The 13,595-nt window shown below is 64.3% G+C and overlaps 2 protein-coding genes across 4 annotated transcripts in view; one reads left to right on the top strand and one right to left on the bottom strand.

Moving 5' to 3' along the window:
• Positions 1-206: 206 nt before the first annotated feature.
• MRPL40 (mitochondrial ribosomal protein L40) lies at positions 207-2,787 on the bottom strand. Its single transcript, XM_018044816.1, has 4 exons — positions 2,715-2,787; positions 2,417-2,500; positions 1,299-1,457; positions 207-641 (listed from the first exon to the last, which is right to left on the bottom strand). Exons 1-4 carry the CDS (start codon positions 2,765-2,767, stop codon positions 317-319), a joined length of 621 nt encoding a protein of 206 aa, XP_017900305.1. The 5' UTR covers positions 2,768-2,787; the 3' UTR covers positions 207-316.
• A 787-nt stretch (positions 2,788-3,574) lies between these two features.
• LOC102188791 (protein HIRA) overlaps positions 3,575-13,595 on the top strand; it is a 49,139-nt gene continuing 39,118 nt past the window's right edge. The window contains exon 1 of one of the 3 annotated variants that reach the window (XM_018044813.1): positions 3,575-3,693. In XM_018044813.1, coding sequence (XP_017900302.1) covers positions 3,657-3,693 — 37 coding nt within the window. In that variant the 5' untranslated portion in view covers positions 3,575-3,656. Of the gene's footprint in view, positions 3,694-5,411; positions 5,529-13,595 lie in introns of those variants that run through there. The other 2 variants (XM_018044815.1, XM_018044814.1) reach the window with 2 other exon arrangements.

The raw sequence follows: 13,595 nt of genomic DNA, 5'->3' as shown, positions 1-13,595 counted from the left end.
TCCTTGGTGCCCCTCTGACCCCCAGCTTAAAGCCCAGAGCTGGCCCCACCCCTGTGGCCCCTGCCTCTTGCCAGCGGCTTCTGCCCCTTCCTGGTCACTTAAGGGCAGCAGTCAGTGTGGGGGCCGCCTTCTCCCCAGGCCGGGCAAGCAAGGGCAGCCCCTCACCCCTGGCAGCCTCAGACAGGTTAACTAACAGAAGACAGACACGAGCTTCAACACGTTTATTCACAGCAGGCTTGACTGGTCAGCAGCAGGCCGGAGGCCAGTGGGCTGGGCTCCGCCGGGCGGTGTGTCCCGAGGCTGGCTACCCGCAGCTCTACCTCTTGAACTCCACCTGTGTATACACCTTGGTGATGTCTTGGTACCTGCCTTCTGGGGGCTGGTAGTTGGCGATGGGTGGTGTGTAGTCTGGCCCTTGTCTCTCGAAAGGAAACAGGCTGGGGTCCCGCTTGGTAGCCTCGGCATGGAGCTCCGGGGCCGTGAGCTCCAGCTCCCGCAGAGCTTCCCGCTGGGCCTCGAGCAGGGACGCGATGGCGGCCCTCTCCAGCTCGTGCTCCCGCTGCTTGTACAGTGACCACTTCTTCAGGAGCAGGGCTCTCCGCTCGCTCTCCTCAGAGGGGAGCTCCACCGGCGGCCGCTGCCTGGGGACACGCAGAGCCAAGGGTGTGGCCTGGAGGTACAGACCTCACCGGCCGACTGCACGGACCCGAGTGTCCCCGCTGGAGGCGCGTGTGGAACACAGGGACGAACTAAGGGGTGGGGTGGTGGATGTGGCGGCAGCAACACTGGGAACTGGGCCGTTCGCTTTACACGGAGACAAGAAACCGCGATCCCCCCAGCAGACCGTGGTGAAAGCTGGCTTTGGAGAAAAGTCAAATGGCGGCGTGAAAACAGACCAATATCCCAGGGAGTCAAGAGCCTGTCATCAGCCCCGGAGACCCCAAACAGCGGGGTCCCCCCTGTATCAGTGGGGTCTGATGAGGCAGCGATCCCAGCCACCCCACCCCACCACCGGCTTCGAGCGTGTACGTCCCGGAGCAGGAGGCCGAAGGTTTCCTGCCATCCAGAGGGACGGGGGCTGTGGGCCACATTCGAGCCTGCTCAAGCCCTGCCAGGAGTTTCCCGCCCATGCTTGGCCGTTTAGGAGCAGCAGTACTTTCTCCAGGACAGGGCTCAGCATGGGGCCAGGCCGGCCCGGGCCTGTGACTGCCCATGACAGGTGGGAGGTTCCCATGACGCCACTTCCTGAAGGTGACACAGCTGCTTTGCCCTGAGACCTCGAGCCCAGAGGCCCTTACCTCGCCTGGTTCAAGAGCTTGACCGGGGTGATAAAGTCCTCAATGGGAATCAGCTCCTGGGTCGCCTTCTCCAGTCGCCGGATCCTCTTTTTCAGGCGCTCCTTCACTGCCTGATCTTTCCTGGGGTCCACCTTCTTCTTCTTCCGCAGAGGCTCTGCTCTAAAGCACAAGGCAGACACTGCACGTCCTCCTCTGTGGTGTCGTGAGCGTGCAGAGACACGGCGCTAGGGAAAGTGCCCGCACGCCGGAGCTGTACTCCCCGCTAGGGAAGAACCGTGGGCGCTGGCCTCCGGGAACAGCCCCCAGCGAGGGTCCTCAGAACCCAGAAAGTGGGGGAAAAACTCCACGGGGTGTCAGGGCATAAATTAAAGAGAAGAGCTCATCTCTAGTGCAAGGGTTCAGGTAGGCCTTGAGATAAACTGAAATATGAAATTACCAAACTGACGAATTACACGCTCACCCCTCATATTTTTATGTATTTCTAAGCTGAAGTATAGTTGTTTGACACTGTCGTGTCCATCTCTGCTGTACTGCAAAGTGATTCTTTTATGCATACATACCTTTTTTCTGTTCTTTTCCATCACAGAATATCTGAGGATATAGACCTTGCTGTTTATCCTAAAAACTTGTTACTCACATTTTAAATAGATGTGTGATTTATAAACATGAGTAGGACTAAAAGGGACAGTATAATAAAAATGGCCAGCAAGTTCCGGTTTATACCGTTTGATATTTTAACAAATTTCCTCATCCTCCAGTATCAAGTCTGGTTTGCCCGGACGAGCACCTCTGCTGTGCCAATAAGTTACTATTAAGCACAATAGAGTCCTCTGGCATCAAGACTGAGGCTCACGAACGACGCCCGTGGAAGCTGTCCAGGGTCCCAGGTGGAAACAAGGGCGCTCCGGGCTCCCCGCACCTCTCCAGGCAGCAAAAAACACAGACAGTCTGTGCTCTTTCAACCTTTTACATAGGAGTCCCTCCGAGACGACTCAACTCGTCTTCAAACCATCCTGCATTTACTTTTTGACCTGGTTAGACATACACCGAACGTCGCGCACCCTCGCTCTCCGCGCGCCCGTGCGCGAGCCCCCAGGCCGGGCCGGCGGCCGCCTTACCTCGTGGGCACGAGTCCCCAGAAGGACAGCAGGGAGGCCCGCCGCCGCGCGTCCCCAGTCTGCGCCGGCCGCGCCCCCAGGAGCCTGCAAGACACCGGCCGCGCATCACCGGCCGCGGCCCCCGTGGGGTCGCTCGGGACCCCCGCGCCCCGCGCCCCGCGCCCCCGCCCCCGCGCCCCCGCCCCCGCGCCCCGCGCCCCCCGCCCTCACCCGCGCCGCCCGCCCGCGGCCCCCGCGCCCCCGCGCCCCCGCGCCCCCGCGGCCCTGCGGCCCCGCGCCCCCGCGCCCCCGCCCTCACCCGCTCGCGGGGCGCAGCGCGCGCCGGGCCGCCCCCAACGCCGCGGCCGCCATGCCCCCGGGCCGCCGGCTGCCGCTTCCGGGCGCGCGCGCCTCGGCCGTCCGGCCCGCGCAGTGCGCCGCTCTGCGGTCCGGCCGCCGCGCAGCCCCGCGGCCCCGCGTTCCGGCCGCCGCCGCGCCTGGCCCCGCCCCCGACGCGGCCCCGCCCCGCGGCCGGCGCCTCGCACCTCGCGCCGCTCGGGGGCCGCTTCCCGCGGGCGCCGCCCCCGGGCCGCCCGGCCTGCGCCCCGCGAGGCCCGCGCCCCGCGCGGTGAGGCCGGCGGCGCGCGGGAGGCCGGCAGCCTTGGCGCGTCGGGCCGGCCGGGCGCGCGGGGCAGGCCGCGGTCGTGCGCCGGCGTCGGGGCCGGGCCTCGGCGCCGCACGTGGCCCTCGCGCGCGGGCGCCCAGTGAGAGCGCGCCGGGGGCGGCGGGAGCCCGCCGATTGGCCCGCCGGACGCCGCCGGGGCAGCGGCCGCCCCCGCCCCGGGCGCCGCTCCCCGCCCCGGGCGCGCCCCCCGCCGGGCCCGCCCGCCGCCCCCGGGGCGGGCCCGCCGCGGCGCCGCCCGCCCGCCCGCCCGGGCCTGGCGCCGCGCGGCCCGAGCGCGCGGGGAGCGGTTTCCCGCCGGGGCGGTTTGGCAGGTGCGCGCCGTGACTTCCGGCGTTGCCCGGGAGCCGCCGGAGGAGGAGCGGCGCGGGGGATGCGGCTGCGGCGGCGGCGGCGGCGGCCGAGCGCGGGGGGCGGCGGCGGCGGCGGCGGCGGCGGGGGGCGCGGGCCGGCGATGGCGCGGCGGCGCTGAGCGCGCGGGGCGGGCGGCGGCCGGAGGGCGCGCGCGGCGGCGGCTCCATGGCCCGGGCGCGCTGAGCGACGCGGCCCTCGCCTCAGCCCGGCGGCGGCGGCCGAACAATGAAGCTCCTGAAGCCGACCTGGGTCAACCACAATGGTGAGTGCGCGCCGCGGCCCCGGGCGCCGGGCCGGGCCGCGGGCCGGGGCGCCCGGGAGCCGCGCGCCGGCCTTCCCGCCTCGCCCCGGCGCGGGCGCCCGGGCCGCGGGGCCGGCGGGGCGGACTCCGTCCTCGCGCGGGGGCCCCGGGCGCCTCACGTGCTCGCGCCCCCGCACGTGCGCGGAGCCCTCGCCGCGGCCGGGCGGTCCGGGCGGAGGCCGCAGCCCGGCGGCGGAGGCGGCCCCGGGCGCGGGCCGGGCCGGGCCAGCGTGTGACGGCCGGGCGCGGGGGCCTGGAAGGGGCACGTCCTGCCGCCCCCGGGGCTGGATCCGCTGCCTGTGCCTCCGAGTGGAGCCCCGTGACGCCAGGCTGAGGCCCCCCCCCGCCCGCGGGACTGCGTTCGCGCCGAGTTGGAGCGCCCGGGCCCCTCGGGTGGAGCGGACTGCTCCGTGCTCTGGGTTAAGAGGCTGGTGCAGAGACGCGTGCGGTGCCCGGCAGTGCTGGCCCAGTTCTGCCTGGGGCGCCCACCTGCTGCAGGGCTTGGCCTCGGCTCCCTGGGACGGGAGGGGCGCCAGCCGCCAGCCCCCACGGGCAGCGCTGGGTGGGGGCCTGTCCTCCAGGCCCGGGTCCCCGCCGCCGCCGGCCGTCTGACTGCTGATAGATAGGAGCCACCCTGGTTCTGCCCTGTTCCTCGTTTGTACTCAGCCGGGCGCCTAGAGGGAGCTGCCGTGCTCTTCTAGAGCTGGTCGGGTAGGTGCTCTCTCCTTCCCTGAGCCGGTGGCGCTCAGTTCTGAGCTGGGGTCTCGGGATGTCCCCTCCTGCAGCAGCTGCACTGAGCACCACTCCGCTGTTGGGCGCGGCACTGCTCTGCCTTCCCACCGTGCAGGGCGGCACGTCTCTGTCACTTCCCAGGGTCCGGGCGAGGTCTCTCTCTGCTCCTGTTACTCAGGAGACTCTCTCGGCCCCAGGGTGGGTGCCTTACGTGCCCCCAGCGCAGGGACTGCCTGGCTCGCTCCGTATCCCTCGCCCCACGCGGCTGTGCCTTCTGTGCAGAGGGTCTGATAACGCTGGCTGACGCAGGTGAGAGCTGAGGTGGCCGTAAGTGACTAACTCGGTTGCCGGTGCGTGAGCGCGAAAGCGGAGAGCTCTGGTTTCGTTTCTACTGTCTCTTGCTCCAGGCGCGTTTCCTGAGGCGTATGGTGAGGGCTGGGCTCCCCGGCAGAGCTGGGCCGACGTTCAGTCGTCATAAGTCGTGCGTGTGGGTCAGGAAGGGAGAGTCCGCTGCTGTGCCGGTGAAGCCGGCGGGAGTCTGCCCTGCAGTCCGGCTCTGTGTGTGACGCCCGCTCCTCCTGTCTCCCTCCCGCTCATCATTGCTGGCCTCGGGATGAGCTCCTGTGTAGGACGTGATTTTCACGCTGCATAAGCACAGGCAGGTCGGGATGCTTAAGCGATCATTTAGGCACGGGTGGGAAAGAGTCAGCTGGGCAGGGTGGGCCGGACTGTGGGCCGGGCTCCTTCCTGTGGCCTCCCCGCCGGCCTTGAGGACAGGGAGCCTCACGGTGCCTGACCTGCCTGCTTCGTGGTGCAGTTGGGGTGTTTGCTTGGGGAGGAAGACAGAGGGCTCCCCAGAGTCTGAAGTGTGTTAGAAACCTAGAAGATAATGATAAAAGAAATTGAGACTCTTTTAGACCTGTTCTTTGTTGAATCTCCTTTCTTTTAAAGTTTCCTGAAATCAGCCCCAGTCTCATGGAGCATTCAGAAGGACCGTTGCTGGTAATGACAGCTCTCCTGAAGCGCAGGCTGGCTGCTGGTCTGGACCATGCCTGCGCCGTCCAGTAAAGACTGGTGAACGGCGGGAGCCGCTCGGAATCCCAGCGGTGGGTGGTGGCCAGTAAAGAAGGCCGCCCGTACTCCAGTTTAACAAACCAAAGAGGTCGAGGTGCTTTGGAGAGTACGTCCCTGCGCTTTCTGGTTTCCTGACTTTGCACTCCGTCTCCTGACTGGTTATGCGGCTCGAACGTACTCTGTCTGGGCTCTCAGAGCCCAGGGAGGGAAGGCGCTCCGCGGGGCAGGGCCCGGCGGCCAGGCTGCCGGGCGGGCGTCTGCCGAGTGCAGGCGTGCGTGCCCGCCGTCTGTTTCCGAGCTGGCAAGATGGCGAGGCCTTGCCTCCAGGGGGGGCGTTCTCTGTCCCAGCACTGCTGACGTTTTGGGGCATGTGATTGCGTGGAGACCGGCCATGTGTTGTAGGGTGTTAGCGGCAGCCCTGGCTTCTGCACCGGGGTGCCTTCACACACTGACACACACAGACATCACCCACTTGTGGCAACGGAACCTGTTTCCAGACGTTGCCGGGGCCCCTGTTGGCCAGGCCAGAACCCCCAGATGAGAACCACTGTGCTAAGGAGGTGAGTTAAATCTTGAAGTCATGTCACAGAAAAGAGCTTTGAACATGGGGTCAGAGCAGGTTCAAGACATCATCATTTGCTAACTGGATTCTTGGGCTTTTGACTCCACCTTCTGCACCTTGGTGAGATCCGACCGTGCCGTTTGACGCTGCGCCCAGCCTCGGAAGGCCGTCTTCAGCTGAGGCGTGCTACAGGAGCCCGTGAGGCTTGCCATGTGTGTAGCGGCTACATACAGGGGACTGTCCGCACGTGTGCGTGTGCGGGGGTTATTCTGTGTTCTGGGAGACAGTATTCCCTTGCTGTCAGTCGCTCAGCCACGTCTGACTCTGCGACCCCATGGACTGGAGCACGCCAGGCTTCCCGGCCCTTCACCATCTCCCAGAGCTTGCTCAAACTCACCAACCCCGAGTTGTGATGCCATCCAACCTTCTCGTCCTGTCCTCCCCTTCTCCTCCTGCCTTCAGTCTTCCCCAGCATCAGAGTCTTTTACAGTCAGTTGGCTCTTAGCATCTGGTGGCCAAAGCATTTTATTTTAGGCCTGGCCAAGATAAGGTTTGTCTCTAATTAGCTTATGACCGTGCATTGTTAGAGAGTGAGAGCAGTTATGTTTCAGTTGTAGGAAGACGTAGTCTCTATGTTGAGAAAACGTGGCTGGAGGTTCATGGTTCTTCTCCTCCCTGGGCCTTTGTCCCCTTGTGGAGTTCATGCACAGCTCTTGAGTGAAGCCCATTCCAACGAGGAGGGCCAGGACTGACAGAGTCACGTCCTCCGTCGGTTCCTGGCTCACACTTGGATGGCAGAGGTGTGAAAAGGTGTCGGGCAAAGTTTCAACGACGGCGTGATTTTCCAGTTGTCCCGTTGCTTTGAGGTGTGTGTTTTTCTCCTGTCTGCGATCCCTTCTCATCCCGCAGAGGATCTAAGGCCTTTTACTACCGTTTTAGAACGTCAGCTTGAAGGGGAGACGCAGGGAAGGGGGGGGGAACCGCAGCCTCCTGGGTGCGGAAAGGCCTGCACGGCTGCTCTGAGGACAGGCCGGGAGAAGGTGACGCTTCGTGACCGCGTGGTCATTCCCGTAACCTGTGCTGTTGGCCCAGATCAGACTAGTCCAACAGGCTGGTGTCTGGGGACGTGCTGGGTCTCCGCTGCTGGCGGGGATGAGGCTCCGGGAGCTGGTGGGTGAGGGTGCGCTGTGGCCTCACCGACGTCGCCCCGCAGCACTCAGCGGGCCGACGCCGTCCCGGGGGAGCTGCGCTGGGCGAGCGTGTCTCTCGGTGGTTGCTGCCGGGGACCTGCTCACCCGTCCCACTCGACTGTGAGCTGCTTGAGGACGAGGGCTTTGCCTTTCATTTTGGAGTCAGGTGGTCCTCCTCTTGAGTCTCTGCTGCTTGCCAGACCTGTGTTCCAGAAGGCTCTTGACGTCTCTTACCTGGGCTGCTGAGTGAGGCGGGTGGCGCCTGCCTGGCCTGCCCCCAGCTCACCTGTGAAGGCTCAGGAAGTGTATGCTCTCCACAGTCTCACACCAGCTTCCGCCTGGAGACAGTCGTGGGGTTTTGAAAAGTAACCAGAATACGTCTGATGAAGGCTCAGAAGCAACTGGGTGGGATTCTGCTTTGCATCATACGCTTGGGGTTTATGCCTTAAACGCTGAATCCTCCTGCAGAGAAGTCCTGTGGGACCAGAGGTGGATGTGCGCCGGGCAGGCGCGGGGCAGACCGCTGGACAGATGGCTGTCCAGAGTGCAGAGCGGACAGCCTCCAGGGAGGAGGCGGGGTTGGGGCGCGCGTGCCGTAGGCCTGAGTCTGGCCCTTGGGAGGACAGGGGGTGGGGGACGTGCTGCTGCTCGGGAGTGTCTGGAGTGAAGGCCCCGGGGGGGCTCGAGCGGGCGAGCGTGTCAGCGATGGGCCGCGCAGGCCACGGCCTCTGGGACTCTGGGCTGAAGCCCTCGGCACCTGCCTGGAAGTGTGGGCTCCTCCCGGCGCGTTGGGGGGTGCCTGGGCCTTCCTGGGGAGGCTGGGTGTTGCAGGGAGGCAGTTTCCTAGGTCTGGGTGTGAGACGCAGTGGAGGCAGGAGGTCAGGGTGGACGTGAGCCAGGTAGAGGCAGGTGACTAGATTTGAGACACTCTGGATTTTGTTAATATGCTGAGAAGAAAGTGGAGACGGAGGCCAGAAAGAAGGGTGTTTGCAGATACTTCTTTTAACTTAAAGAGTGTGTAAAAAGCTGCTTGCGCCTTAGGAGTAGAGTTTCAGTCACACAGCCGGGAGGGCCCTGCAGCCATGGCCCCGTCTTGGGACCTGTCTGCCTCGAGCCCTCCTCTTCCCCAGAGGGGCGAGGTGCCTCTGTTTCTCCAGGGGTCTGCCCGTGGACTGTCAGGGTGTGCGGCTCCCGAGACCTGCTGCGGTCAGCAGCACACCTGGAGACAGAGCGGGCATTGGGCATGGCGCAGACCCTGGCCGCCCACCCGCCTTCCGCAGTGTCTGCCCCGTGCCTGCTTCTCCTGCAGGGGCAGGGCGTGAGCACCGTCCTGGGTAGCAGCAGGCAACGCCATTCCCACCAGGAGGAGTAGGTCGGGGTGGGGGGGGGCGCAGTCTACTCGGGGCTCCAGGGTGCCTGTGTGAGAAGAGGGGGCGGGAGGCCCGCCCACGTCTCCCGCCCACTCCTCCTGCAGGCTCTGCACTCCCCCCAGGCTGCCTGGCAAGAAGCCCTGGTCTGAGGGAGCCCTTCTTCCCCTGGGGAGCCGTCACAGGCTGCCAGCAGTCCACCCCAGGCCAGATGGTGGGAAGGCGGCCCTCTGCGGGCGGAGCGTTCACGCAGAGGGCAGCCAGAGGACGCCTGCGGGGCGGGCCTGGGGCAGGGCAAGAGTCCACCTGGCACGGCCTCATGGCTCTGCCGGGCCGCGGGCCTGGGCCAGGTGTGGGAGCCGAGGGACCTGGGCAGAGGCTGTGGCCGTGACCGCGCAGGAGGCGGCCAGGGTGGCGCTGGTGCAGTGAGTGTGCACGTTTGTGGGTGCGGGCGTGGACGTGGGTGAGGGTGTGACATTCACACACATACGCACACACACACATGCTGCTTTTGAGGTGTAACTTACATACTGAACTGCACAGACGTCTAGCTTCCCACGTGGCGAGTTTCGTCAAGCAGGCTCTGTGATCTGTTCCCCACTGGAGATGTGGAGTGTTCCCCCTCCCCAGAGAGTCGCCAGGTGGAATATGGGGGGTGAATGCGACCCCCAGGGCCCGGGAGGCTGTGGAGGAGCAGCTGGGCGCCCGGGGGCCTTGCTGAAGCACCGCTCTGCCTGCAGCTGCCGTCGGGGCGCAGGCGGGGGGCTCCTCTGTCGGGCGCGTCCGCCGCGGAGTCGGGCTGCGGTCGTGTTAACGGGGTGTGGTCTGGGGAGCGGAGAGCTTGGTGGCTCTGCACTTGTCATCTGAAAAATGTAAAAAAGTTCTTCTGAGAAAAGTAAGACCTGTTTTCTTTAGGAAGTTAGAAAATGCAAAAACGAGAGTGTACTGCTAAGACTTTAAAACGTGGTCCTTCAGACCATTTGGGAAAAATAACTGGGTGACTTGGTGCTTTCACCTTTGGGACCTCCCCAAGAGTCCAGTGGCTAAGACTGCACGCTCCCAGCGCGGGGCCCGGGGTTCAGCCCTTGTTGGGGAACTAGACCTCTCGTGCTGCGTGGGACGGCCGAAAGAAATAAGCTCACAGGCTCTACTTAGCGCCTCGACTGCATCGTGAAGGTGCCTGGACCGCTGAAGACCTTAGCCGCAGGCCCGCAGCGCAGCAAGCCGAGCGTCTGCATTGCAGCCTCCCTCCAGACAGCTGAGGTGCCGCCCGGCATTCTCCGCGTCAGTGATACTGTGGGGTGGCGGTTCTCTTTTTAAAATTGACCCAAAACAGTAGCTCGTTTCCGGTGTGCAACACAATTCGTACGTGTCGCCAAGGTGATCATCACAGGAAGTATCTTCACGAGATCCCTTTTCCTGACGAGAGCTTCCAGGATTCACTGTCTTGGCAGCTTCTACACACGCAGCACAGTATTACCAACCACAGTGTGGTTTTTCAGGTTAAGCGGACTTTCCCTCTGTGGGCGTGTGGTGCCTGACCGCTCTTGCCTTTCTCATGGGTCTGGGCAGAAGGGATGGCACCGTGGAAACTCTCAGGAAACGGGGCAGGGGTCTGCAAGCGTGCGCCTGCACCGGCTTCACCCCGGCTCACGGCGTGAAAAGCCGAAGCCAGCCCAGCAACGGCTGCCTGGCGCGAGCCTCCAGCTTCCTTCCTGTGCGCTGTTTGGAACGTCTCGGGCAGCTGACACCCGAGAGGTGTCTGGCGGCGGTGCTGACTTAGGACCCAGAGGTTGTGGTTGAAGCGCTGGGGGTCCCGGAGGCCCCTTGGGCGTGCAGCTGGGCCCTGCTCCCAGGTGGGGCTGACGCATGAGTCCCCCTCAGCCAAGAGGACCCGCTGTCCCGGCAGCTGTGTCAGAACGCGGGGCCTCTGCCCAGCCTTTCGCGACTGCCGGTGTTTGGGGGGCCCGCTGCACGCTGCAGGGCCTGGGGAGACCCTGAGGAGGCAGACGAGGTACCCGGCGCTCGCGGTCCCCGTCCTGCTGGGCAGAGTGGGCCAGATGCCGTGAGGCGGCCACACCGTTCCTGGGAGAGGAGACTGGCTCTGCGGGGTGGGGGGCGCCCATGAGGGGAGTGAGGGTCAGAGGGGAGAGCTGGTGGGCGCGAGAGGGAGGCGGGGGGTCAGGCGGCTGGGCCTCTGTGGAGCGTGTAGGCGCCGGGCCTGGAGGCGGGCGGCCGGGCCTCTGCAGACTGCAGGCTGTGGCACGGACGTGCACGCTTGGCACCTGCAGGGGAGCATATCCGCACGCTGATGGCAGCCACAGGTGTTTGACACTCAGGTCAAACACACAGGTGTTTGTGTCTCCGGACGGGCACGCAGTTTCAGAAAACAGGCCGTGAGGGTCTGTGCACGTGGCTCCTGCTTCCTGAGTGGTGCCAGTTCTGCCTGTGTGGGCTCACCTGCGTGTCCCCAGCGGGAATGGCCACGTGGGCCCAGCAGCCGGACAAGTGCGCCCAGCTCCCACCCCACCTTCCCGCTTGTGTGCAGACGTGCGTGGTCTGGTTCGGGTTTAGTTAGCGTTTGTTCAAGTTGTGAGAAAATGAGCGTAAGGTTTACCGTGTTGCTGTCTCCTACATGTGCTATTTAGCCGTGTCGTGCGTGTTCACACTGTGGGGCAGCCAGTCTCCACACATTTTCATCTTGCGAAACTGGAGCTGCCCCAGCCCTTGGCACTGCCGTCCTGCTCCGTGTCTCTCTGAGTCTGACTCCTCCCGGGCCTTTGTACAAGTGGAGTCGTGCGATGCCTGCCTCTGTGACTGGCTGATGGGGATGAACAGCATGTTCTCGGGGCTCTTCCCTGTTGCGCCTGTCAGGATTTCCTTGCTTTTTATTGCTGAATGATGCTCCACTGTGCAGACACACCACGGTTCCTCAGCCGTCACCCACCACTGAGCCCTGGGGCTGCGTCCCCCTCTTGCCTCTTGTGGATGAAGCTGCTGGGAACACGGGGTAGAAATGTCTCCTCCTTGAGACTCTGCTTCCAGTCCTTTGGGGCATAAACCTAGACGGGGAGTTGCTGGATCCCGGGTAGTTCTGGGCTTCCCTCGTGAGTCAGATGGTAAAGGGTCTGCCTGCAGCGCGGGAGATCTGGGTTTGATGCCTGGGTCAGGAAGATCCCCTGGAGGAGCGCGTGGCAGCCCACTCCAGTATTCTTGCCTGAGAATCCCCATGGACAGAGGAGCCTGGCGGGCTGCAGTCTGCAGGGTCGCAGAGTCGGACACGACTGAGCAGCTAGGCGCAGCCCAGCGCGGCTCACTCCGTTCGCACTCCCCTGAGAGCTGCCGTGGGGGCTGCCCCCGTCCTTGTTCCCGCCAGCCCGCGGGGTGCGTTTCTCCACCTCCTCCCCACCAGCCTTGGTCTCTGCTTCTCTTTCTTTTCTTCTTACGGTGGCTGTCCTTTGGAGAACATCTGTCTGAGCCTCTGCCCGTTGCTTACAGGTGTCCGAGGTCTTCTCACCCGCTGGCGTCTGTCCGTCCCTGGCTATGGCTTCGGGCCTCAGTGCCCCCGCGGCGTCTCTGTTGCAGGGCGAGGCCTTAGTTGCCCTGCCCGTGGCACGTGGGATCTTAGTTCCTGGGCCAGGGATCAGACCCACCTCCCTGCATCTCAAGGTGCGTTCTTATTCCCTGCACCCTTGGCCCATTTTGAATCAAAGTTTTGGAGGTTGTTTGTCATTAAGTTTTAGGAGTTTTCTCTATATTCTGGACACCTGATGTCACTTACCAGCATCTCACACATTCCACGGTGACCTTTCTCCTCTGTTGATAGCACCCTCTGATGAGTGACAGGTTTCAGGAAATCCAGGTTGTCCCGTTTCTCTAACGCCCGTGCCTTTGCTGTCGCGTCTTAAACTGTTGCCCAGTCCAGTGTCACGAAGCTTTTTCCTCCCTCTGTTTTCTTCTAAGAGTTCTTATACTGTTACGTTCAACATCCGGGTCCTTGTTCCATCTCAGGTTGGTTTTTGTAGGTGGTGTTAGGTGAAGGTCAGGACTCGGGGGCCTCCTAAGGCCCGGGAGGAGGGTTCTGTCTGAGCGCCCCGGTCAGAACCAGCTTCGGTAGCTGGTTCTCTTCCTGCCCAGTGGGGAGCTGCGTGCTGCAGCCGCATGCTGCTCGGATCAGCACCCCCAGACAGCACGGGAGTGGGGTGCTCGGGGGGTTAGGGTCAGGGCCGTCTGGGAGCAGAGCCTGAGGGTGGGCTGCCGGCTGCGGCGGCTCCCAGGGTGTCCCTCACTTGTGTCGCCGTCTCTGCAGAGCCCGTCGGGGGCGCATCTCTGTGGCTCCACAGCCGGCTCTCGCGCTGCAGCCACAGCGCCACTGCCAGAGACCCTCAGAGGTCCCTCCGTGTGTCCTCTGACCCGAGGCGCGCCCCTGCAGAGGAGACGGGTGCCAGCCTCGCTGAGTGCAGTGTGCCTTGCGCAGAGAGGCTCCGGACTGAGGCGCAGGCCATGGAGGCCCCGTGACGTGGAGCCCTCGTCTGCCTCCTCGGGCCAGCCGGCTGTCCTGTAGATTGGAGACCGGCCGCCCGGCCGTGGACCAGGGTTCCGGCCGCCCGTCCTTAGATGAGGGTTCCAGCCGCCCATCTGGTGGATGAGGGTTCCGCTGCCCGTCCATAGATGAGGGTTCTGCTGCCTGTCCGTAGATGAGGGTTCCGCTGCCCATCCATAGATGAGGGTTCCGCTGCCCGTCCGTGGATGAGGGTTCCGCTGCCCGTCCGTGGATGAGGGTTCCGGCCGCCCGTCCGTGGATGAGGGTTCCGGCCGCCCGTCCGTGGATGAGGGTTCCGGCCGCCCGTCCGTGGATGAGGGCTCCAGCTGCCTGTCCGTAGATGAGGGTTCCGCTGCCCATCCATAGATGAGGGTTCCAGCCACCCGTCCTTAGAT

The sequence above is a fragment of the Capra hircus genome, unplaced genomic scaffold (genome assembly GCF_001704415.2).
Source record: "Capra hircus breed San Clemente unplaced genomic scaffold, ASM170441v1, whole genome shotgun sequence".
NCBI classification, from domain to species: Eukaryota; Metazoa; Chordata; class Mammalia; order Artiodactyla; family Bovidae; genus Capra; species Capra hircus.
Note: the sequence above shows the minus strand (reverse complement) of the source record. Positions and strands in the feature narration are given on the sequence as shown.